General features: G+C 41.3%; 1 protein-coding gene across 5 annotated transcripts in view; it reads right to left on the bottom strand.

Moving 5' to 3' along the window:
• Window positions 1–23,492, bottom strand: part of wwp2 (WW domain containing E3 ubiquitin protein ligase 2) — a 36,813-nt gene that overhangs the window by 5,592 nt on the left and 7,729 nt on the right. For 4 of the 5 annotated variants that reach the window (XM_055509589.1, XM_029153106.2, XM_055509590.1 and 1 more), the window contains 19 exons: window positions 22,731–22,868; window positions 19,617–19,695; window positions 18,316–18,464; window positions 17,139–17,376; window positions 16,949–17,038; window positions 14,111–14,285; window positions 10,512–10,566; window positions 9,078–9,159; window positions 8,868–8,996; window positions 7,916–7,994; window positions 7,466–7,537; window positions 7,285–7,373; window positions 5,524–5,683; window positions 3,776–3,909; window positions 3,459–3,599; window positions 3,260–3,380; window positions 2,303–2,407; window positions 2,129–2,225; window positions 1,806–1,878 (listed from right to left, as the gene is read on the bottom strand). In XM_055509589.1, coding sequence (XP_055365564.1) covers window positions 1,806–1,878; window positions 2,129–2,225; window positions 2,303–2,407; window positions 3,260–3,380; window positions 3,459–3,599; window positions 3,776–3,909; window positions 5,524–5,683; window positions 7,285–7,373; window positions 7,466–7,537; window positions 7,916–7,994; window positions 8,868–8,996; window positions 9,078–9,159; window positions 10,512–10,566; window positions 14,111–14,285; window positions 16,949–17,038; window positions 17,139–17,376; window positions 18,316–18,464; window positions 19,617–19,695; window positions 22,731–22,868 — 2,206 coding nt within the window. Of the gene's footprint in view, window positions 1–1,805; window positions 1,879–2,128; window positions 2,226–2,302; window positions 2,408–3,259; window positions 3,381–3,458; window positions 3,600–3,775; window positions 3,910–5,523; window positions 5,684–7,284; window positions 7,374–7,465; window positions 7,538–7,915; window positions 7,995–8,867; window positions 8,997–9,077; window positions 9,160–10,511; window positions 10,567–10,644; window positions 10,857–14,110; window positions 14,286–16,948; window positions 17,039–17,138; window positions 17,377–18,315; window positions 18,465–19,616; window positions 19,696–22,730; window positions 22,869–23,492 lie in introns of those variants that run through there. The other variant, XM_041071270.2, reaches the window with a different exon arrangement.

Raw genomic sequence — 23,492 nt, 5'->3', positions numbered from 1 at the left:
AATTATTATTGTGAACATTAATAAGTGTTTTACTGGAAATATAAGCATTTATATATTTCTTTTTCCTAAGTTTTATATATTTGTATATTCATAATTTAAAAATGTGTACATTTATTTCCTTTTTTCTTTATATTTGATTATGGCGGTTTCGGTTCTCCATGGATGTCCCAAAACTTCCTTCAACTAATTTCAGATAAAACTGAAGTTCTTATCGTTGGGCCTAAAATCTGAGAGAGACACTATTAAGTCAGATAGCCACCCTGGATAGCATAACATTGGCTTAAGATTTTACTGTGAGGAACCTTGGTGTCATCTTTGACCAGGATCTCTCTTTTACATCATACATTAAACAAATCTCCAGAATCGCCTTCTTAGAAATATAACTAAAATAAGAACCATCCTCTCTCAGAGCTATGCAGAGAAACTGATGAATGCATTTGTTACCTCTAGGCTGGACTACTGTAACTGCTTACTCATAGGATGTCCTAACAGCTCTTTAAAAAGCCTACAGCTAATTCAAAATGCTGCAGCCAGAGTTCTGACAGGACTTAGAAAGAGAGATCACATTTCTCCTACATTAGCTTCTTTGCACTGGCTGCCTGTAAAATGTAGGGTAGAATCTTAAATTCTCCTTCTCACCTACAAAGTAGGTGAGAAAATCTTTCTTATCTTAAAGACCTCATAGTTCCTTATGCTCCCAGCAGAACACTTCATTCTCAGAGTGCTGGGCTACTTGTGGTTCCTAGAGTCTTTTAATATAGAACGGGAGGCAGAGCTTTTAGCTACCAAGCTCCTCTCCTGTGGAACCAGCTCCCTGTTCAGGTTCAAGAAGCTGACACACTCTCCACCTTTAAGATCAGGCTTATAAAACCTTCCTTTTTGATAAAGCTTATAGTTAGAGATTGTTGAGGTCACTGGCAATGATTGTTAGTCACAGAACCATTTCTTAGTTAAGCTGCAATAGACATAGACAGGATCTCTCTGCGCTTTGAGGCCGAAAGCGACTAAAGTATACAGTAGATCTGATGGCTTATCCAAACACATTATTAGAAAGAAGACTATGATTTAGTGAAAAAATTATGTTGATAGAATAATAATTGCCCTGCGATGGACTGGCGACCCGTCCAGGGTGTACCCTGCCTCTCGCCCATAGCCAGCTGGGATAGGCTCCAGCACCCCCGCGACCCCGCATTAGGGAATAAGCGGCTTGGAAAATGGATGGATGGATGGATAGATGGATGGAATGATAATTGTGGCTGTAGTGACGAGTTAAAGACGGAGGTTTTGTCTTCATTTTAATGGAAAAAAAGTTGTAAAAAACCTAATAACTTAAAAAATATGAAAGATATGAATGAGAAAAATAGTAGCAGTAGTCCCCTCAAAAAGTTGAATATTTTGCCATTTTTAATGGTTTCTGTAGCTTAAATATTTTAAGCGGGACTAGGTATTGCACCGAAAAATGGACGGAAGAAAAATAATAAAGAAAGATGGCCGACGAGAAAAAATTGCTGGAAGCATTCACTGTAATAATAATAATAAAGAAAAAACAGGATCTCATTAGTGTGAGAGCTGTTGCCAGCTGTCCCACTAATTAACACACTATCAGAATATGTCCAAATATAGGTTCATGTCTTATATCATGAAATGTGAATGTGGCAAATAACTTTAACCATTACAACCAGAACTTAACACCATAAAGAAAAAGTGTGAGCAGCCCTTCCTTTTCAGTGCAATGAGCCTTTTCCCAACCACCACTAACTATACATCAACATAAAATAAAGATGAGGCAACCACTAACATCTTACCATGTGTGGCTTCTTGGAAGCCAAGTCTCCTTCCCCACCTTGTCTATGCAGAACTTCTGCGGACCATTGCTTCCTGCAGACAAAAAACATTGTTAATTTAAAAAAAGTAAAAGTCAGCTTGATGCATTTTATATCTATATATATCGTTATCGATAAAAAACTACAGTAGTAGTTAGCTGATTTCCTAATAAGCTGTACATTCCATCACACTATACTGTATGTATATACAGTATGTATGTGTATGAGATTGTACTGGATTGGATTCACAAATCTAAAGATTTGAAAGAAATATTCATCTGTGAGACTGTGTGTACTGTACGTACCTATGAGTTCAGAGAACCCTCCAACCGGAAGGCGACAGGTTCCTGTCACAAATTGAAGAAGGCGGATTCTCTTCTCATTGTCCATCTCTTTCACCACCTGCACAAACACAACTACATAGTCTCTGGACATTGTGTTAAGACCACGTTTAACATCGGTGGCTTGTGACTCCGTACCTGCCAAAACCAGTGAATTTGCTTGCTGTTTTTGGTGTAATGTCTGTAGATGGTGTTTTTCTGCCAGTCGGCCAAGTCGATCTCCTGCATCCCACACAGCATCAGCTGCAACATAGACATAAAAAATCCAGTGAGTGCTGCTCGATTTGTTATTCAGCACACCTAAACACAGCGGACAGGTCACAGCATCCAACTGGGAAAATTTGTAACTACACCTCTAGAACTGCTCTAAACCAGTGATCCGCAACCCCCAGGCCGCGGACCAGTACCGATCAGTGAGTACCGGGCCGCGAAAGCAATCTCAAATTGTTCCCGTTTATTTATTGTGTGATTCTGAACAATGTTATTTTGGAAAATTACTGGAATCTCTTGGCTAAATCCGCCTAGGACTTGGTCTTGACACATGTTAAGGCGCTTGTCTCGGTCACGTGTCTTACGGGCTGCTCCGGTCAGTAACATCTAACACATTACAGCTAAATTAAAACCCCCAAGCTAGTGAACACGTTTCTTTGCGCAGCGTAAAAGAGCCAGTGCGGCAGAAGAGCCAATGACTACAAATAAAAAGAAAGAGACATTTAACAGACAACACCAGGAGTCCTACCTGAAACATGGACTTATTACGACTGGTTGTTCCAAGTCCACTCTGCTTAAGTGCAACGACTGGTTCTAACAAGGCAATCAAGCCTTCAAGCTGCTTTATCACTTGGAGATCAAGCATTCTACTGGTTAGGTGATGTTACGAGGATGCTGCTAAAAAAGCTGCACACATGGTGGATGCACGTTTATTATTATAAGTAGAAAATACCAGTTTTCATGCCGATTGTAACATTTTAGTTTGTTAGGAATATATTTCCGCCCCACCATAAAGACCGGTCCAGGAAAATATTGTGACAGTCAGTGGCGCAAAAAGGTTGGGGACCACCGCTCTAAATTATTTATACCCAGTACAGATCTCACCTCCAGCTCCTTTTCATCAAAGTAGCGAAGCCACTCCAGAGGAACCACCTCATTGAAGCCATCCAGGAAGGCTTTGGTCTGCTCCCCCACACCTCGGGTAATCCTCCAGTCTGTCAGCAGGCTGAGGAGCAGGTGTCGCATTTGAAGGATTCTGCTATATTTTAGAAGTCATTAATGCTACATCAGATGCTAACTTTACCTGATATACTCCTCCTTGTTGTCCTCGGTAACCAGCTCGTTCTCTCCGTCATCCTTCAGCTGGTGAGTGGAAACCCTCCCGAGGATTTCCATGTCCTGTGCAAAGTACAGCTCCACACCACACTCCTCCAGGTTGTTTTCTCTGCACACACAGGAAAGAAAGATGTTAATGCCTCACACACTAATCTGTCCAGTGTTAAAGCATATACAGCATTTCTTTAGCCTTTAATAAATTGCAGGTGTACTTGTTCCTCCAACTCTTACATATTTGACCAGACAAGCTCACACAGTTAGAGACAAAATACATGCGTTACTTACTTGACCCACATGATGGAGTTATAGAACTCAGGATCTATTGATTCTAGGTCTTTGAGAGTCGGTTTCTTGTCCAGCATTTGCTTGTAGAACGGCAGTGTAAAGCCAGTGTCAATGAACTTTCCGTGGTATAAAGCCTGCAAAGTAAAAGACGAGTTGAATCTTATTCATCACAGGCCACAATTTGATGGGAACGTGTTCTTCCTTCCTTCTGGAGAAATTGTAATGCTATACACCCAGTCAGTTATTTATTTCCGGAATCTTACAAAACTTCACATCCACTGATTGTATATAAACAAGGATATGGAAGTGATTCAGTACACACACTAAGTCAGATTCTTTCCTCTGTGTGTGTTCACAGATAGAGGGAATAAATTCAGCAGACCAGACCGAACAGTTTAAAAAAAAAAGATGCAATGAGCCAAAAACAACACAGACGCTTAATGGCCGTCTCACTGACGGTCTGTTCTGTCCTGCTGCATCCTGCCTAACCATGTGTCTGTCTCACACGCAGATGGAGTAAAGATGCCAAGGAAAAAAGATGGTTAAAATGAGGAGGGAAGGAAAAACACAAGTAAGAGTTGGTGGAGATAAAGGCTTGGGTCGCTGCTGCTGTGTGACAGTGAGGTCATGGTGTGGTCGACTGGAGGATGGCGGCTTTGGGACCTAATGAGTTCTGGAATTCATGCCTTACAGAGGATTTCACAGTTGACATTGTATATTTCAAGTATATACAGATATGCAGAGGATTCGGAACCTTTGGGCAGATCTACATAAAGGAACTGGCTCATGATGTCGATGTCTACTAGGTATTAAGAGAAATTCAAACTGGAATACTGGTCTAGAATTTGGACGAGGTCCTCACACATACACACCTTCCTTATAAACCTCAGCAACTTCTTCTTGGATATGGTAGTTCATTTCAACAATTGTAATTAATTTAGACCTTTATTACATTTTATAAATTTTTCCAATACATTATTGGTTCATAGAAACTGAGCGGTGCCCTGCAATTATTTTCAATTATTAAAAGAACAACACAGCCCTTGTGAATTCCAACTTGATCCAACGCCAGGCAAGAGCTTTGTTTTTTTTTTTTTATAAATATTGGTTCTGAAACATTGTATGAAGAAGGTTTAAGAACATTTGATGTACAGATGTTGTTCTGCATGTGTTTGGAGTTTTATTTGTATCTCTTCTATACATTCTTGACTTTCTACGTAAGATGTGTTGTGCAGGAGAACATGCAAACTATAAAAAAACATGCAAACCGTGCACAGAAAGGCCCTGAACTTGAAACCAGGACCCAGAGGAGCTAACCACAGTACTATATAGCTGTGCTCATTTATCTGTATTTGTATGTAACAACACGAAGCTGCAGCTAATGTGAGTGCAAACGGTTTAGCTATATAAAGGTACTGTACAGTTCAACTACTTAGCCTGGAGATGCTGAACATCTGCTGGGTCATCATGAAGAAGCTTGTCAAGTTATCTGCTTTATTTCAGCTGAGATATTCTTTTTACCATAGGTGGTTGATGACGCATCTTATACTTGCAGGTAATAGGGGACACTTTATAAAAGAGAAGAAGTATTCCTCTCAATCAACATTTGTAATCCAGAGACCAGAAATGGTGTTGATAGTTTAGATTTTAATATTAGCGCCAACAAACAAAAAGAAAAAAGATCATAAATAATCAGAAATCTGAAGAAAAGGAATAATTAATAAAATGACTTCAAAAGTAAAGCTCACCATAGCAATGAAGCGGCCAATGAAGCGAAAGTATAAGAGGTGGTCAGGGTTGATAGAAGAAGCTGGGTTGATTTGCAGACAGTAGTTGTTCTTCCCCGCGTATTCAAAGAGGCAGTACATGGGGTTAAGAACCTCGTGGGACAGCAGGAAGAACCACTCCCTGAAGACGAAGAAAACAAAGACGTAAGCGTTACCAAGACCTGAGAGGCTGACAGATGACAACAGATACGGCGCTATGACTTTCTCTATAACAAATAAAACGCTGGGTGATTCAACATATCAGAATGATCATTCACTGGTTTAGTGTAGGAAATGAGGAGAATAATTTCATTGCTGTGAGCAAACATGGCAGCAGCAAACCTGATGAAGCTTAAAAAAGGAAAATATAACGGACTACACATCTGCATAATCACAGTACAAACAATTTATAGAAAAGGATGTAAAACAAAACAAACAGTACATTAAAATGAAAAAAATGAAAATTAAATTATAGCTTTAGTATCACCCGTGAAGAATTAGCTTTGACCAAGAATTTCATCAATTGCACACCCTTAATTCATATAAACACTGAATTGATAAATTCTACATTCTAAGTCAGGTTGAAGGAAAAGATATATGTCACATACGATTTTCTATCAAAAAAACAGAATACTACCTCTTTTCTTGTTCTGTTGAATCCAGGACACAAATGTAGAGATATACAAACATTTTACTGGACTGCTCCAGAGCAGAAATTGTTCCATGGTAAGTTTACTTTATGTACTGAATAATAGTATTTTACCTAATGTCAAGAGCTAGACTAACTTTTTGATGGGTTCGAGATGTTAATTTTTATTCAATTTTATTTTATTTAAAAAAGAACAACACTGAAAAAAATTGAGTTTATTTACTCTGGATATTATATAAACACCTCATATGTTTGCACACATCACACTGCAACTTAGACACAAATTATGTGAGACAAAACATATAACAGTGAGGACAAAAACAACAGGCTAGAATTTGAAGACACGGTTAGGAAACTGAGGCCCCACCAACAGCAACACCACAACCAGATGCAGCACCAGAACCAAGTGCTCCCCAAGCCCTGCCGTCTATGGGAGGGTTGTGAATAGACGGACGAACAGATGCAGACACTTCCCAACATCCCGTCCGTGGTTCTACCCTGTGGTAGAACAGCATGATGTCACCTACCATAGGGTAAAACCACTGACGTGACACTGGAGACAGACACAATGCAAAACCCAAAAAGAAAAATGAAAATGAAAACACAGCCAAAAAGCAAAACAACAACATTTAAACGGAGACAGAGACCTAAAACACAGCGAACACACAGGGCAGGATGGAGACATGTGTCGGTGAATGAACGAACAGAATGGGATGACAGAAATGCTGCTGGACGGTAAAGAGGTGTTTTTTGGTTTAAGAAGGCAACATGTACAAGCATTAAACAATCCAGACATTCATACACATACTATATATTAATTAACTAATATTTACCTCAGACACACCAATCAACCCTATGAAAAGTTTTGAGTATCTTTATAGCCTATAAAAATGTTTCAATCCTGCCTTGAAATGCCATTAACACCATACTATAGGTGTAGAGATCCACAAGTGGCAAGAACAGAACAAGTACAAGAAGCAATACTGTCACCCACAGTAAAAACAAAACAAGGGAATTAAATAAAACCTGTAAACCAACACAAAACAAGACACAACCAGGAGGACAGAGAGCTGAGCTCATTTGGCTGCTCTCACCTGGCGATGCCGCCGTAGTCCAGCCCCTCCTCTCCTCTCATAATGATGTAGAGTCTGCGCCGAAGGTCGTACGGCTTCACATTCATGATCTGATGACAAAGCGTGCGTTTGTCAGTAACTAATTCACCAGGTGATATTTATTTTTAACAACGAAAAGAAACTGCCTTCTATACTCTCTGACCTGCTGAAATGAGTCCTCAAACAGCGTTTGTCTGGACACGGAGATCTTGACGTGGCTGGGCAGAGCATTGGACTGGACAGAGAGGAAAGAATCAGTCTCCAGACGTTAAACTTGACCTTAAGAGAACTCAGCTCTGATCCTGTGTTATGAACAGTTTACAGATATTGTGATCCGAATAGTTCAGTATATTGTTACTACTACTACTACTACTACTACTACTACTACTACTACTACTACTATTTCTTATGATTCCAATTATGGCAAATAATCCTCAGTGCCACAGGTTTAATTTTGAATGACTTACTAAAAGTTCCCTGTTACAGTAGCTTTATATCCTTTTGTTGAGGTGCTGGACACCACAGCAACAAGTGTAAGAATGCTTTTGCACAACTTGGCTGACGAGATCCAAAGTAGCTCAATCCAACGTACAGCTGTACAACCATCACTTACATGGCACAGGAAACGGAACTGGTGGTATTTCCACCTGAAGCTGCGGTCGTAGGCGCCAGGTGAGCCACCCTGCCGTGATCTGAGCGAGCACAAGCACACACGCACATGCACGCACACACGGGGGGAAACAAACAGTTTATTAGCCTTTAGATATTATCATTGTCATTTTTAAGAGTTTAAACTGACTTTGACATCTTTGTGTTTTTGGCTCTGACAGATCACCTGCTCTACATACAAAACAACTGCTTCTTTTAGAAGCTGAAGAAATGACTCTGGGCCTGCAGCTGTGTTAGTATAAGCTCCAACAACCTACTTCACATACACAGCACATGTGCCTTGTCAGCAGTGCAGAGGGTGACATGAAAGAAGACAAAACTCAGATAATAGAAGGACAGAGTGAAGCAAAGAGGAGGAAAGCGGAGCCTTGTGCGCTTGCACTCGCCAAGCTCCTGGCATCCGAAATAGAGACCGCAGAAGCAGAGCCCCGGCCACGAGCAAACACACATGCATTCCAGAAAATACAGTGACAACTCTTTCAGACTCCATAACTACTGGCTCTAAAATGAAAAAAACATGTTCAAACATTAGCAGGAATCTGAAAGAGCAGCACAAAACCACTACACACATAGTACAGTAGTGACTACACAAACAAACACACACCCAAGTCTCGGCCTTGGAGAGATTTGATGCTACTTCAAGGGCATGTGAGCATAAACACAATGGAACTTTGTGTCACTCTTACACATCTGTGAAATTGTAGAGGTTTAAAATATTTAACAACAGGTAAAAGGTCTTTAATAACTATAAAGTTCAATTTGAAGTATAATTTAATGAGTAGAAAATGACTAACTCAGCTGCTTTAGTTCACTTTATTTATGTCTTTGGTCTTGATATTATTTCCTGAATTACACTGTTGAGTCTAGGTTAGGATGCAAGGGCAGAGGTTAATTACCCTGACTCAAACCCAGGTCGCGGGTCTTTAAAAGTGGTGGTGCGCGAGTTGTGGTCTACGAAGTAGCGGACTCCCTCAGCAGTGTATTTCATCTCCCAGCCTGGGGGCAAAGGATGTTCCTTGATCATCCTGCAACAGAGAGAGGGGTTGTGAGCCTGGTTCCTGCAGGAGGGAGGGGGACCTCAGGCTATAGCACACCAACAGTCTCACCCTTGGGTCCGTGGATCATCCCACTGCGTAGTCCGTGTGTTGTGGTTGACGTAGTACACTCTGCCATTGTCCTGACGCTTCTCTGTGGACACAGAAAATACTAAATAACCAGGGGTGGGGGGTAAATCAGCAGAGAGTGACTCACCCTTTGGATGAAAAATGAATCACACTAATGTGACAGAGACCCAACAAGTCTGTGTGGTATTTCACTATGGCTTGATCATGAATACTGCACCAGGGAATACTTGGGTGTATGTGTATGAGCGCAGTTGGGGGGGGGTACAGCGTTGAACTGATCACAAATATTGAATTAAAATAAAACAGGTCAATAGCTAAGGGGTTAAGAACATTGAATCATTTCAGATTTGTGTGTGTGTGTGTGTGCGTGTGTGTGTGTGTGTGTGTGTGTGTGTGTGTGTGTGTGTGTGTGTGTGTGTGTGTGTGTGGCGGAGAGTACATGGTGCCCCATCCTCCATCGCTCTCACATCTTTTTCCCATTAACAGAACTGTGTGGAGGGCCCAGGAACAGTGGGGCTCACATTGCAACTTGTCTCAATTAAGTCCAGCCTGGTTTTACACCCTCACTCTGTCTAACTCTCCAGGCCCACTATCATTTTACTTCCAGTTTCTTTCATTTGCTATTTTTTCCTCTCTTCCGTTGTAAGCTAGTGCGAGGTGATGCAAAATGTGGTGGGAGAAACAGAAAAATTCAATTTTTAGCTTATGGATGAAAATATAAAAAAATGCTTTAGCAATGAGTTTGTATCTAGTAATAGAAAGAAAATGTGTGAAAAAAAGTTAAAATTGGACATTTAAGTTGTGTTGTTGGCAAAATGTTACTTGTTAAGCAATTATGTCTTATATGATGATAAATATTTTGAGGTTCTGCAGTGTTTGAGGGTAATAAGACTACGCACAGTGATGATCTAGTATAGTAATGTATAGCACCAATTTATGACTATGACTGAATAAAACCCAACTGGTCAGTAACTGGACAGTAGGAGCTAGTACCACTAAACAGAAAATCACATGAACAAACCGTTTTCAGTACGTATCAATCCCTTTTAGACGCCATTCAGTTGCAGAACATTTACGGTTTGAATTCACTGGACAAAATGAGAAGCCACAGGATCTATGTTGGCTGCAGACAAGAGATTTTAAAAAGGTCTACACAAGACTTGTGACAGGCAGGTCACACTAAAGAATCCAGCTGACTGAGCAGATTTATTCCAAAAATGAAAAAAAATAAAACAAAACAAAAACTCCTTTTCGATATAGAGGACTGATGACAGAAACCCAGCATCAAGGAAACCATTTCATGATGCCTGTGTGTGTGTGTGTGTGTGTGTGTGTGTGTGTGTGTGTGTGTGTGTGTGTGTGTGTGTGTGTGTGTGTGTGTGTGTGTGTGTGTGTGTGTGTGTGTGGCTAACTTACCCCATCCAGAAGGCAGAGGGCCCAGCGGGTCATTTTCAACCAGAGAACCCGATGGCTGAGGAGAGCAGAGACAAAACAAATCCCAGTTATGGACACCTTTCTCTTTTCCCTATGTGTAGCTTTAGTCTCTCACCGATTCCTTGCTGCCAAACGCTGAAAGATTCTGACGCTTCTTACGACTGTGGAACAGCAGAGCTCGAATCTCAACCTAAATAAATGTTCTGAAGCCAGGATGGCAACTGTGGGTGAGACCTGTGACGGTGGCTCCTCGCTGCTGCAGTGGTAGGGGGCAACTAAGGGAGCTGGCCAGCCGACCGCTCGTATGCCTTCCAAAAGCTACACGCTCGGTAGGAGGATAAAACAACAATGCTGTTCCAATGAGCTCACTGGCTGGACGCTAGAACCACCCCCTACCCGGCTTCCCGCTTAAACCCCCCAACCCACTCCTCCCTCTCCACCCTAATGCGCCTCCCTTTTCTCGCCCTCTTCTTGTGCTGCTGTGAAAGTAGACAGGAAGATGTGATGTCTGAGGGAACTGAGGGAACATTCATGCTTGTTCCAGACTGGACGCTTCCCCACCTCCACTCCACTGCCCCACCCACCACACCTCATCACCCGTCACCCCCCAACCCGGCCCTGACAAAAGCCACCTTTATCCACCGCGAGCCTGGAAACTGGTGCAGGGTTTACTCAGCCTGCACACGCTAAAAAAAAACTGTGTGGAAAGTTTGTCCATGGCAGAAAGTCAACACACACACCTTGAGTGGAAAAGAAACTGAAAAGATACTTTAGAATTTGCATTTGACGTTTGGTTTATTGCCAATAACATGTTTACGTGTTTATGTCACAAAATTTGAGATGAGTCCATGTTAGTTTAGAGAACACTACAGAGGTAACCAACAACAACTAGGTTATTGTTCTAGACAGTGCTGCTTTGAAGCTGTGTTAGTCGCAGTCATTTTGCTTTTCCGTAGGTTTAGGCTGTGTTCTTATGCCACACAATACGCTTTTACATGATTAAAAGCAGGTTTAACAAATTTCATTCTCCAATGCAAAGAACTAATTCAAAATCGTTTTTCATTTTGTAGATGAAGGCCCTGGCCTTTAAGTGTTTTTTTTCCTCAGCAGCAAAATGACAATTATTTCCAGAGAAGAGTCACAAAGCAGAGCATTATCCAGCGCACGTCAACAACACTTTACATTACATTTTCCTAAAAGTAGTGACTGTGGCCATTTCATGCGGCTCTGTCATGGAAACTCTGAAAGAGAGGAAAGGAGCAGGCCTGATGGAGAAGCGAGAGTGGGCACACAACAGGGTTAAAGGGTGTGTTAGTGTGTGACAGCCAATCAATGCGCCCGAACCCCACCCTAATGGGGCTTCTGTGACTAAAAAAGGTAAAAAGGAATATAATGATATAAAGACATGATGACTTCATCTTGGCTTTCACCATTCAGCTCCTCCTCGGCTCTTTCAGCAGCTTCACCGCAGGCCGGAGGGAGAGAAAAAGGAAAGAGAGGCTGAGAAAACCAGTGAGGAAAAGAGGGAAAAACAGCATTTGGGCAGGAGCTAGTGAAATAAATTTCCGGTGTTACGGATCTACAAGTTGTATGCCACGAAGGCCAAGCACCATAGGTGAGAATGGCCTTTTCAGCTGGAGACACACGTGTATATCTTTACACAGACTTTGCTTCTCCCGTCGACAGGGAGCCAAATGTAAAGTCCTGAAACCTCCAGGTCAGGATTTAGGTTTACTAACATAACCAATTCTTCTGTCCCATTTCTTCATGCCCTTCATTCCACATTCATCTGAACTACTGTAAGTGATCCATTTTTGACAGTCACACCTATAGGCAATGTCAAACCTCCACTCTGCATAACAAGACGCCTTGAACTGTGTGTCATGAACAATAGGCTTAAACGGACTGACAATACAAACACTGGGTTGTTGTTTAATAAACATAAATCACTCTTATGCTTTGGAAGACGTTTTCTTTTCATCATAGCAAAAAGTTATCAGAAGCAGCATCAGTGCACTCATGTTATCTTATGTTCTTTCATTGAGTAAAGCACTTGGAAACACAGTGACTGACGGCCTTGTGTAAACACGACTGGCCCATGTGGATGTGTGTGTTTTCTGCCCAGGGCTGTGAGTGATAAAACACAGGGCTGATTCAGGTAGCGTTGTTAAGAGTCCTTGTTCCAGCGAGAACGGACCAGGTCAGACGATGAATGGGGGAAGGGGTGAGGCAAGAATAACGAAGCAATTGAGGGAAGGTGAAAGGAAAGGGCTCAGGATTTGAAGTGAAGAGGTGGATGAGAGGTGTTTTTTTTTAAATAAAAACGAATGGATGCAAGACACAAGATGCATAAAGTGGAGGACAATACTGAACATGGATGGGGTGGTGATACAGTATGTACAAAAAAAAACCCCAAAAGACTAGTACTGATGAAGTAAAAAGTGGGTGGATGGCCAGAAACAGCAGTAACACCTCCTCCTTAGACGTTCTGCTGTACCTTGTCAAAGTATACGGGTTAACTTTCAACCACTGTTGCTCATTGGCTTTGTAGAACTAACTCAATATTTTTTTATAGTAACTGAATCGCATTAGTGGATGTGTCATGTATGCTAGACAGTTTGTGATTAATACAACACCAGATGTTGACCATGTGTTTTTGTTGGTTTAAGTGTGTGTTTGTTTCATTTAAGACAACAACTGACCTATTGACCCTCTTCTTCTATGCTACAAAAGAAAATGTGGCACCCGACCTCGACATTACATAAACGTTACCTTGTGACCACATCTGCTCAAACAAAAACATGCAGGCATGAAGAGAAGCTCGAAAGCAACTCTTGATTATTGGTTAAGACAATGTGTATTTTAACACTTCTACTGCAGACAATGGTGTGTCAAACCTTAACCTATTAAGTGAATTTATATGAAGTATAAAGTGACTGTAATAAACACTGCTGTTGTTCCCCGTCGCAGATCAGCAGTCAAAGATAGATGGATGAAAGAGAAAGAGGATGATGGCGTATGATTTCTAACATATTTTGATATCACTACTTTTTATAGTGAATGTACACTCAGTCAGATGGTGGGATGCTAGAGTATGCATTCACATTTAAACCATGAGCTGGTTCGTGTGTGTGTTTCCTGGTTCACAGGCACTGGGCTATAATTAGTCGCTGCTATCAGGGCTGTGGGCATTCCAAGACTGAGCAGCGTCCGATCAACATGCAGGGCAGACCTGCCTATTGGCTTTTCCCACACAAACACAGAGGGGGAAAGTTACCAGCTCACACCAACCCTCTATGCCTCTGTCCCACTGAGTAAAGATTATTAGCTCAGTTTAAGTCAGATATAAAGATAAAACAGCTTCAAGAATTATTCTTGTGTTTGACTTGTGGTCTGTGCGTGTAGACTGGCAACCTGGACAGGGGTGACAGCTGAGAATTCGGCTGCAGTAACCACTAAACAAAATTATGTCTGGACTCCAGGGCACCTGGGCAGATCCTTTGTTTGAGTCAAGGCATGATACTGTTAAGCTTAGCCTTTAAAACAGAAACAACACCATTGAACCTGTCCAGTGAAGTTACCTTGTAAAGGAAACGCTGGCTGAACTGGTGCATGGCCCCCTGTAGCTGGCTACGCTGGGTCTGCCACTGCTGGTAGTTCCGCACTGACTCTGCAGTAGGTCTTTGCCATGTTGTGGTCCTGGTGTTATGGTCCACGTAGTAGAATCGGCCCCGCTGGTCCACTCGTTTTTCCCAGCTTGATGCAAGACAAACACTGGGGTTAAAATAGGCTGTGCCTTTCAACAACATCTCTACTAGACATATCAAGAGGGGGGCTGAACTAAAACGCTACTGTCCACTACTGGGAGTAAAGAAACAAAGACGAGAAAAAGAAAAAGAAAACAAGAAGAGGAGCGAGACTGAGTGGGAACAAGTAAGAAGGAAGATGTGAAGACACTGGGAAGCACTCATCTTCTTTTTCATTCACACCCTGTGAGATAAAGACTCCGGATATAGTTTTGGACTTTTCTACATGTTATTGAAGACAATTCCTGCTTTTCTTTACAACAACAAGAAAACACAATAATGCCAGTGACAACAAGCATGTGGCTGCCATTACTCAGACATCTGTGTCCGTCCTTTGAGACATGGTGTCTGGAGGTGGTTTGAGATACAGATGCTAAAAGCGCGCACGCGCACGCGCGCGCACACACACACACCTCTCTTTGGTTTGTTCATTGTGTCTTTAAGTCATTTACGCCTCCCCTAGTAATTATTTCATGCAGTCCCCCTGCCCCACTCTCCGCTGCAACTCTAACTGGTATAATTTGTCTATAAAATTGTTATAAGTACACCTCTGCATAACAAAAAAAGAAACATAGAATAACTTTATTAATATTGTTTTTTCATTATTACTGACATAATTATTCTTTATTCATTAAAACTCAAGCAGCTTTTCAGTGTGATTGGGGTGTAATGTCCTTAAGTGACACCTTCATTTATTTGGCTTCATGCTGTCCATTGCCAACATTTTTACACACAGTAAACACAGTAAAAAAGGTCTTTCCTACCATAGTCACAGTGAAGCCAAGCGCTGCATACACTTCCGCCTTTCTTTTTATCACATGTGAAATCTGTTAAACGCATCCCCGTGGCATCACACCGAGCCCCCCCAGGGACCTGCCCACAATACTTGAGAAGAACTGCTTTAAAACAGCTTAAAGCTATCAGATGTATAACTAATTTCTGATTATCTACCAGTCAACTTACACTTGAGTTCTGCTATTTGACTTTAACTCTTTGTACTGGTCATGTCATTAACTCCTTACCATTTATTTCTTGAAAATAAGTGTATGACTATGACCCATCCGCAGCATATACAGCCCATCTTTATGTTTCTCTATTAGACAGTGTGAAACATTCAAAGTCTCAGCCACTGCAAGCAAAGAAAGGTTGCAGCTCACTGTTCTGTGACAAACTTTATTACACAACTGTCATTTAAAAAAGAAAAAAAGTCTGTAATGGACTCATGGAGGAAAGGATCTGATCACCTTCTACAGAGTAGAACAGAGGAAAGATTCATATTCTGGGTTAACTTCATTTTGTAAAGACCAACTGATCATCCTATGAAAAGGTTTCTGCTTATATTAAATTTACCTGAGCACTGATCACATTTTGTGTAAAAGCAAAACAAACCATTAGAAAGAAAAAGGTTAAAACGTACGTATTTTACAAGTTTTTGCTGTGATTTAAATGGAAAGTAAACAGTGGGTGCTGACAAAATACAACACTTAGTCTGAAAATGACAGGGACATGTGCTACAACTTAAAACAAACAAAAGACTGTTTGCACAAGAAGCATCGCTACTTACAAACTTTGCATTGTATTTGACAAAGAGCAGAGTGACTCAGCCATCCCGTTAGGCTCTGGATGGTTTTCATTATTTCAGTTTCCTCCCAACCTCAAAGCAGTTTCTGGTGTGTACTTCTGGAATGCTACCCAAGTATTAGCCTGCTAATTGATCCTCTGAAGGGCCACAGCAGCCAGCACGGTGCTGGATGGAAGTACATGTGGCACTGAGAAAAGACTTTTGTTCTTGTGCTCTCGTTGCTGAGGGTGGAGAGTTTGGGGAGAAGTGGGGGACCTTTCTCTCAAAATATCAGGCCACCCACCCTGTAAAAGGCTTGGGCTGGCACAGCTGACTACTTTGTAATGCTGTGCATGAAGAATAAAAAACAAACCAATAAAAAGCAAGAATTCTTGTCTTCATGTTATGCAACATTTGTTCAAAGTAAACATCTAGAGACAGAAACAAATGAACATAATCCAGAAAACTGGTAAATGTATCGGTATCTGTCTATTTTCTTAGACACGGTAGCAAAACCTATAAATGTCTACACTGTAGATTAAGACTAAAATCCATAAAACAAGAACAACGCAGTAAAACAGTATACTGATATTTTCTACAGCTTGTCTTGTCTTCTTGCTAATCTATACAAAACATTAACCAAACTCACTACATGTTCATAATTGTTCATTAATTATTATTGTCATTATTATTATTATTATTATTATTATTATATGTGTTTTAAACTACTGAAAAATGGAAGTCTGAAATTAATTAGAAGATGTTTACATTGGATCCTCCTGCATCTCAACCCTCAAAAAGGGTCTGAGATTCCGATATAATTCAGATTATTGAACTTTTAAGATGTGTTTAGTCACTTAAGTGCTTTATATACACAGTTTGTTAAGCGCAAAGATTATTGGTACCAGCTGTATGTCACAAGGCAAAAAGGTAAATAAAATTATTATTATTACAAATAAACCATGTGAGCAGTCATCAACTTCCATACCATCAGACACCTGCACGTTGTAACAGTCAGCTGAAGAACAATGTATAAAGATAAACACGCCTACCCTGGTGGCAGTGGTCTCTCCCAGGTTGTGGTTTTGGTATTGTGGTCAACGTAATACACACGCCCTTGAGGTAACACCCGTTGTTCCCAGCTTAACAAACAGAGGGAGAAAAACAAGTACTGAGACTAACACCAAAACTAATCTGTTCTAAACACATTTGTTCCTCTACTCACCCTTCTGTTTCACTTACCCTGCTGGGAGCGACTCTGTGCTGGTCTCTGCTGTAGTGTCACTAGTGGTCTGTTCTGTCCCAGAGGTGGCGCTGGGGTTGGGCTCCACTGGTGTGGCCGGATCCAGAGCATCCTGACCAGGAGAGGTGCTGCTGCCGCTGATGCTGGAGGCTGGGGAACGGCCAGACTGTGAGGATGGAGGCGGCATGTGACGAGTCACACTCCCGTGACTGCTCTCCAGCTCGTTAGATGGGAACTCTTAGTGTGAGATACAATAGAAGAGTATTGCGATAAGAGATGTGAGCATTCCAGCCTGATGGTCCGTTCGGGTGCTACAAAGTATTGAGTGCAAACCAAAAAATAAATGAATATCAAAATTGGTATTATTGGTTTAGCACTAAAATATGAAAAATTAGCTAAATCTGTTGCTTGTTGTTTGTGAATCTATATGTATTTGAGCTGACTTGGGTTGGTTTGAGCCCACCTGGCCCAGTTCCATCAACTCAAATAGTAGCTCTGCTCTGTGGCTTTCTGTCCAGGAGGGTTGTTTATTCTGGGGTCTTTTTTTAATCTGTATTTAAGACACTTTACATTTCCAAGATATACAGTTGCTGTACTGATCACAAACTGTTAGTCTGTGCTGCTCCTATCTAAGAGTCTATTCTGACCTTGACCTGAAAAAATATACCTCCTGGATATCATGATGAATAAGTAATGTATGGATTGGTCATCGGAGATAAACCATGAAGCAAACGTGGTTCTCCAGCTCTGGCTAATATCTGGGTTACCTCAAAATAGACAAACCAGCAACTAAGGATCAATAGTTTTCTCCACTGTTCATGTCTCAGCCATAATAATTCCAGTTCTTGTACCACTGACAAAGTCTGACGTCGGTCCTTCTAAGCTGGCTGCTAAACACGGTTACATGCTAGTGAGCTGTGAAAACAAACCCAGCAGACTGTGAGCTACTGTAATAGGAAAATATATCTTGACTCCATATGCATATGCTAATATATGGAGCAAAGACACTATAATGCAGTTATTTTTCCCAGTGTAGCAATCTTCCAGTTATCACAATCAGCTCTAGTAAACACACCAGTCAGGCCTCATTTAGTGTAGCAACACAAACCTCTAGGTCATATAAAAGACAGGACTGTGAGTCAGACTGTGTTCAGGAGGAGAGCAGTTCTTGTGTACCTGCATGGCTTACTGGGCTTCCATGACTCTTGAAGGACAGAGAGTGTTCAGATGAGCCCATCTCTTCAGTCAGATCCCTGTTAGTCAGGAAACCTCTAGAGCATGCTGGCGAGCTGCCCTGTGAACCTCCTGTCGAGTGCCGATTATTCCTGCAGGCAGGGAGAATGGGATGTGGAGCACATGACGGCACAAAGTGAAAGTAAAGGCGATAAGGTGAAAAGGTGGGGGGGGGGTAGAACATCAAAATACTATCAGTGTACAGCTTAGACCTGCTGCTCCTCTGTGGGAACACACGAGCAAAACCATCCCACAAGAAAAGTATTCTGACTCTCATATTTCCCACAAACAAAATATAACTTTGCTTTTCTGATTAGAACCTTTCACAAGGTAAAGTGTGTTGGCTTGGCTCCTAGGACTGAGGAATACTGAAGCCAAGCTTGGATGAGCAACAGAAGAGCAGACTTGGGGCGGTAGAGGAAGAAAGAAACACATGACACTGACAGGCGGGTGTATGCATGTACAGTAGTTGCATCCTATAAATGTGTAAGTGTTGTCCACAGACTCCTCTTTTTGTCTGTGGCATCAGTTCAAACACAACTGGAGATGGAGATGCTGACTGCTTCACGGGGGTTTAGGTTGTGGCTGAAATGTATTAATGCTGTGCCAGCCATGTTTGGAGGGAAATAACATCTGACCCCTTGCAACCCTGCTGAAGGGCTCTGTTCTCCTACTTTTTATACCACCGGCATTGTAGCCAATGAGAGCTACATCTGAGACCACACTCTAGTGGGAATAACACAAGTGCTTTAGTCAACCATGCTGACTAAGCTTCCTTCACTCAGTTCTTTCCTTTCCCTGTTTCATTCATTTTGGTTACAATTATGCCTCTGGGTTTGATTTTCACATAGAGATGTTTGCAAATAGCACTTTAAAAAAGTTATTGTGCAATAATGCTTATACTTAAAATTGAATAAAGAAAATTTAAATCAGCTGAGACTGAACTGGGCATGTATAGTACATGTGTATTTGCTTGTCAGTGGAATAATTCAATCAGTTCAAGGGTAAATTTGTTTAAAAAAAAAAAACACAATTTGTATCAGATCATTATCCCATCAGCGAAACATATTGGTGACATTATCATGGCGAGCGTTCCACTAAAAAACAAACAACAACAATTTAATCATTCAGAAATGAAGTAGAAAGACATGAAACAGACAGATCCTGGATTAAAGACGGTGTTCATCGTACTGCAGCATCACTGGTCAGTATCATTTAAACAGTGTCACTTGGCGTGTATCGACCTGCTGTGAGATCCTGCTGTACTAGGAGCTTCCTCACTCTGCGTTCGCCTTAGGTTGGGTCTGTCAGACTGAAGGATTTCTGAAAAAACACAACATTAAGATTGTATATAAATAGATAACCAACTTTCAAACACAGGTGGCGAGGAGGTTGGGCCAGAAACCAACTGAGATAAACATATTCGTGTGCTGTGCTTATGTGCTCTGAACAAAAGGAACATATGATTCATATTTGAATTTACAGTAAATCTGATATGGGACATTTCTAGAAAGATGCTTTAATAATGTGTGACCCTCTTTTTAAGCCATCTCCCATAATGTTAAGGAGGGTTACTGGTTCTGATTTCTAGAAAATGAGTAGGAAATGAAACATGCTTCGGCTCATGGTTGCAGACAAGCGTGTGGTTGGTTTAATAGAGACCATTCATTCATCGTGTTGAGTGTGGGGTGGTATGCCGACTTGGCGGAGTAGGGGAATGTGTGACTATATGCTCATTCTGAACCACAAGCCTGTACCAAGCTTTTCATAAAAAATAAAATAAACTACTTTCTCCTATAAATGGGCACAAAGGCAGCACCTTACTATGTGGAGCCATGACTAGTAAAGGTATCGATATTTACACTCAGTTATGTCTATCTAAAGTAAAGCAAACAAGCGGTCTCTCAGACACAGAATGCTGCTCTGTGGCCATGAAAAGGCTTCTTGTGAAGGACCCACTAAATATACAGAAATGTAAACAGACATCCTGAGGAGAAGCCATTGCGTCGTAGCCTGTCGTTGAGTTCATCAACTGCTCCCTCTTCATTATTATGCTCTGGTACAATAGATGTATACAATTAAACTTCCAGAGCAGAGACAGCCTTATTAAAAAATTTAAAATTAATTTCACTAAAAACCATGATATAGTTTAGCAGTTGCTATAGATGGACAGAAACCGTCAGGTGTCTTTAGAACATAATTTTTTTATGAAATATATATATTTTTAAAGTGTTTATAGTCAGTATCACTTCAAATGTTAGGGTGCTGGTGAATGAAACCCATTGAGTGTGTGAGCAGCTGTTTGTGTGTGTGTCTTAGGAAAAGCTGGAGTGGAAATGAGTAAAACCTCCTGACAGGGGTGTGCTTCCAGCAGAACACAGAGCACCTTAAAAGCACCACAGGCAACCACACGTCCACCTTTAGAGACTTCTCACATTCAGGCAATACACATGTAGTAACACACACACACACACACACACACACACACACACACACACACACACACACACACACACACACACACACACACACACACACACACACGCAGATTTCAAAACACATCCACTCAGGCACAAAAACACACAATTAGGTCAAATCATGAAACCCTAAAACTCACACAAAGACCTCAAATATTAAGTTGATGTACCTAGACTTCAAAGCACAATTGCAATTGAGCACAATTAACTCCTGTGTTCACCAACCTCTTTTCTTTTCATTTAAAGCTCACACACACACGCACACACACACACACCTTTGTACTTCCATCAAAGTCAGGACCTCCACTGACATAATGCCTTCCCTAGCCCCTTGCCCTAACCCTAACCATCACAACTAAAGGCATACGTCTAACCCTTAATCCCTAAAATTACATCTTAACCCTCAAACAGGCCTTCAAAGAAGTGAGGACCAGCCAAAACTCAGAGTTGCAACCTCCTAAAGCAGAATCAGCCCCACAGCCCAAAACTGTCACAGCCAAACTCCTTCTTGCTCAACTCAGAGGAACATCTACAGGTCGCATCACCGTTCAAATAGTAGATGTTTAATTCTCCATTCTTCCCATAAATTAGATGTACTCTAATCTGTATCAAAAACCTAAACACAATCTCCAAGTTCCTTTGCAAACCAGACTCAGGGGCTCGGGTACAGTAAGGTTGGGTTTAGGTATTCATCCTCTACCTCCCTATTGCTTTTAAAGGAATGTTCTGTCCTATGTGGCACATCAGCATGCTCACACACAACCTCTTAACCTGCCTTTAAATCGTCACAGTACAAAGAGCCAGGTTTATACAGGCTGTGCTGTCAAGTCTCGACTCTTACTGGTGGCTCTGTACTCAGAACACACTGTAGGCTCTGTAACACTCTATCAAAAGCCTTTTTTGATTTTGTGTGTACGCAGTACATGGGATAGATGCACTGACATGACTTCAGTTACAAGGCTTAAATCTCTGATAAATTCACCCTAGCTTTAAGACTTGAATAGGGAAGCATTAAAGAAAAGTTTTTGCAATGGAATAAAATTGTCAACACTATGACTAGGAGGCAAAAGGTCAGAAAATGAGCAGCGAATGAGGCTCAAACAGTGCAAGAAAGTTTGTATGTGACATTTCACATCATGCAGGTACTAGGCAAGAAAAAGTCATACATTTAGTCATTGTTGTGGGGAAGCTGAGAAAATGTCTCCTTTCCCCATTTTTAAATATTCTAAATATGAAACAGTTTTTAAGAAAAAAATATAACCGATCTAGCGATCTAGCGTGAACAAGGTGCATCAGAACCTCAGTTCATTCATAACATTCCTTAAAGCCATATATGTATGTATATATATATATACATACATATACACACACACACACACACACACACACTGTGTAACCATCATTCTGCTTGTGCTGCTCAATTTCAGAACTACAGTCTCCAGGTGCAACTAGATGAAAGGGGAGATCATTACAGGAGCAATGAGCAATGTGACCCTTTTGTCTGTGCCGGACATTCTGACTGAACACAGTGAATGTCTGTGTATGTCTGCACGTCTCTCTCAGTTTCTTTGAGTTACTGGTTATTGAAATCGGCATCTTTTATATTAACCTTAAAAGCTGATGACCAGAGCCTATGGGAAGAACGCAGAGTATTCCAAAATGTTGTGAGTAAAGTTATGAGAAGTGACTTGTTCTGACCCCACACTCGTCCTGTTCTTTGTTCTTTTCTCCCTTTTAACCTCTGGGGTCTTAGTGTCCCTGTTTTTTCCTTAGTGAGGGAGTGATAGCTGTAGTGCACACGCTTCCTCCGTACATTCATGTGTGACTGCCTTCGGCACTGACACTGTCTGCACACGTGTGTGCTGTGAAGGAGGAACTCACTCTCTACTGCCGTGTTGCTGTTGGGCAGCGAGCCCAGATCAACAACCATGCCGTCCAGACAGACGTTGAGCTCGCCTCCTGCTACAACAGTGCCTTTGTTCTCCGTCTGCAACGCCAAACTCAGCTGTACATTCTCCACTAGAGGGGAAGGAGGGGTGACAGAGAGACGGACAGAGGATGAGTAGCTGAAACCATAGAAGACGTCAAACTGCAATGTTTTACCTTCTAGTAGCCTCAGAAGCAGGAGAGTCTCTGGGCCACTGGTTCTACAGTATTATACATAGACATTTCTTTATACACACACAGAGAAACCTTTCAGGGAGTGAACAGATGTGTGACTGTCCACTAAAGAATGACACAATAAGTGTCTTGAGAAACTCTGGTTGATTTCACAATATGTTTTTTTATTTATTTGCTGCAGTAAAAAGCAGTGCTTAATGAATTTTGCAGCATTTAGCGTAGCAGAGTGGGGTAGAGCGGTATATACCCCAGAATTAGTCCTACAGTAATACTTGTCTGTTATGAAAACAGTTTTCTTATATGAGCCCCCAAATTAAATTACATTGTGATGTGCCACGTAAATCTGAGGTCACGATTACAGTACAGTATTTTACATTATTTACAACTACAAACTGCAACCCTACACATAAAAACAGTCTTTCTGGTCACCTCTCCTTTTGTTTATCAGGTCACTTTATTGGTTTTTTTTTCTAATTTTTGAATTTAGATTTAAATTAGGAATACAGACTTTATTAAGAATAC

Source organism: Betta splendens, chromosome 6 (assembly GCF_900634795.4).
Source record: "Betta splendens chromosome 6, fBetSpl5.4, whole genome shotgun sequence".
NCBI classification, from domain to species: domain Eukaryota; kingdom Metazoa; phylum Chordata; class Actinopteri; order Anabantiformes; family Osphronemidae; genus Betta; species Betta splendens.
Note: the sequence above shows the minus strand (reverse complement) of the source record. Positions and strands in the feature narration are given on the sequence as shown.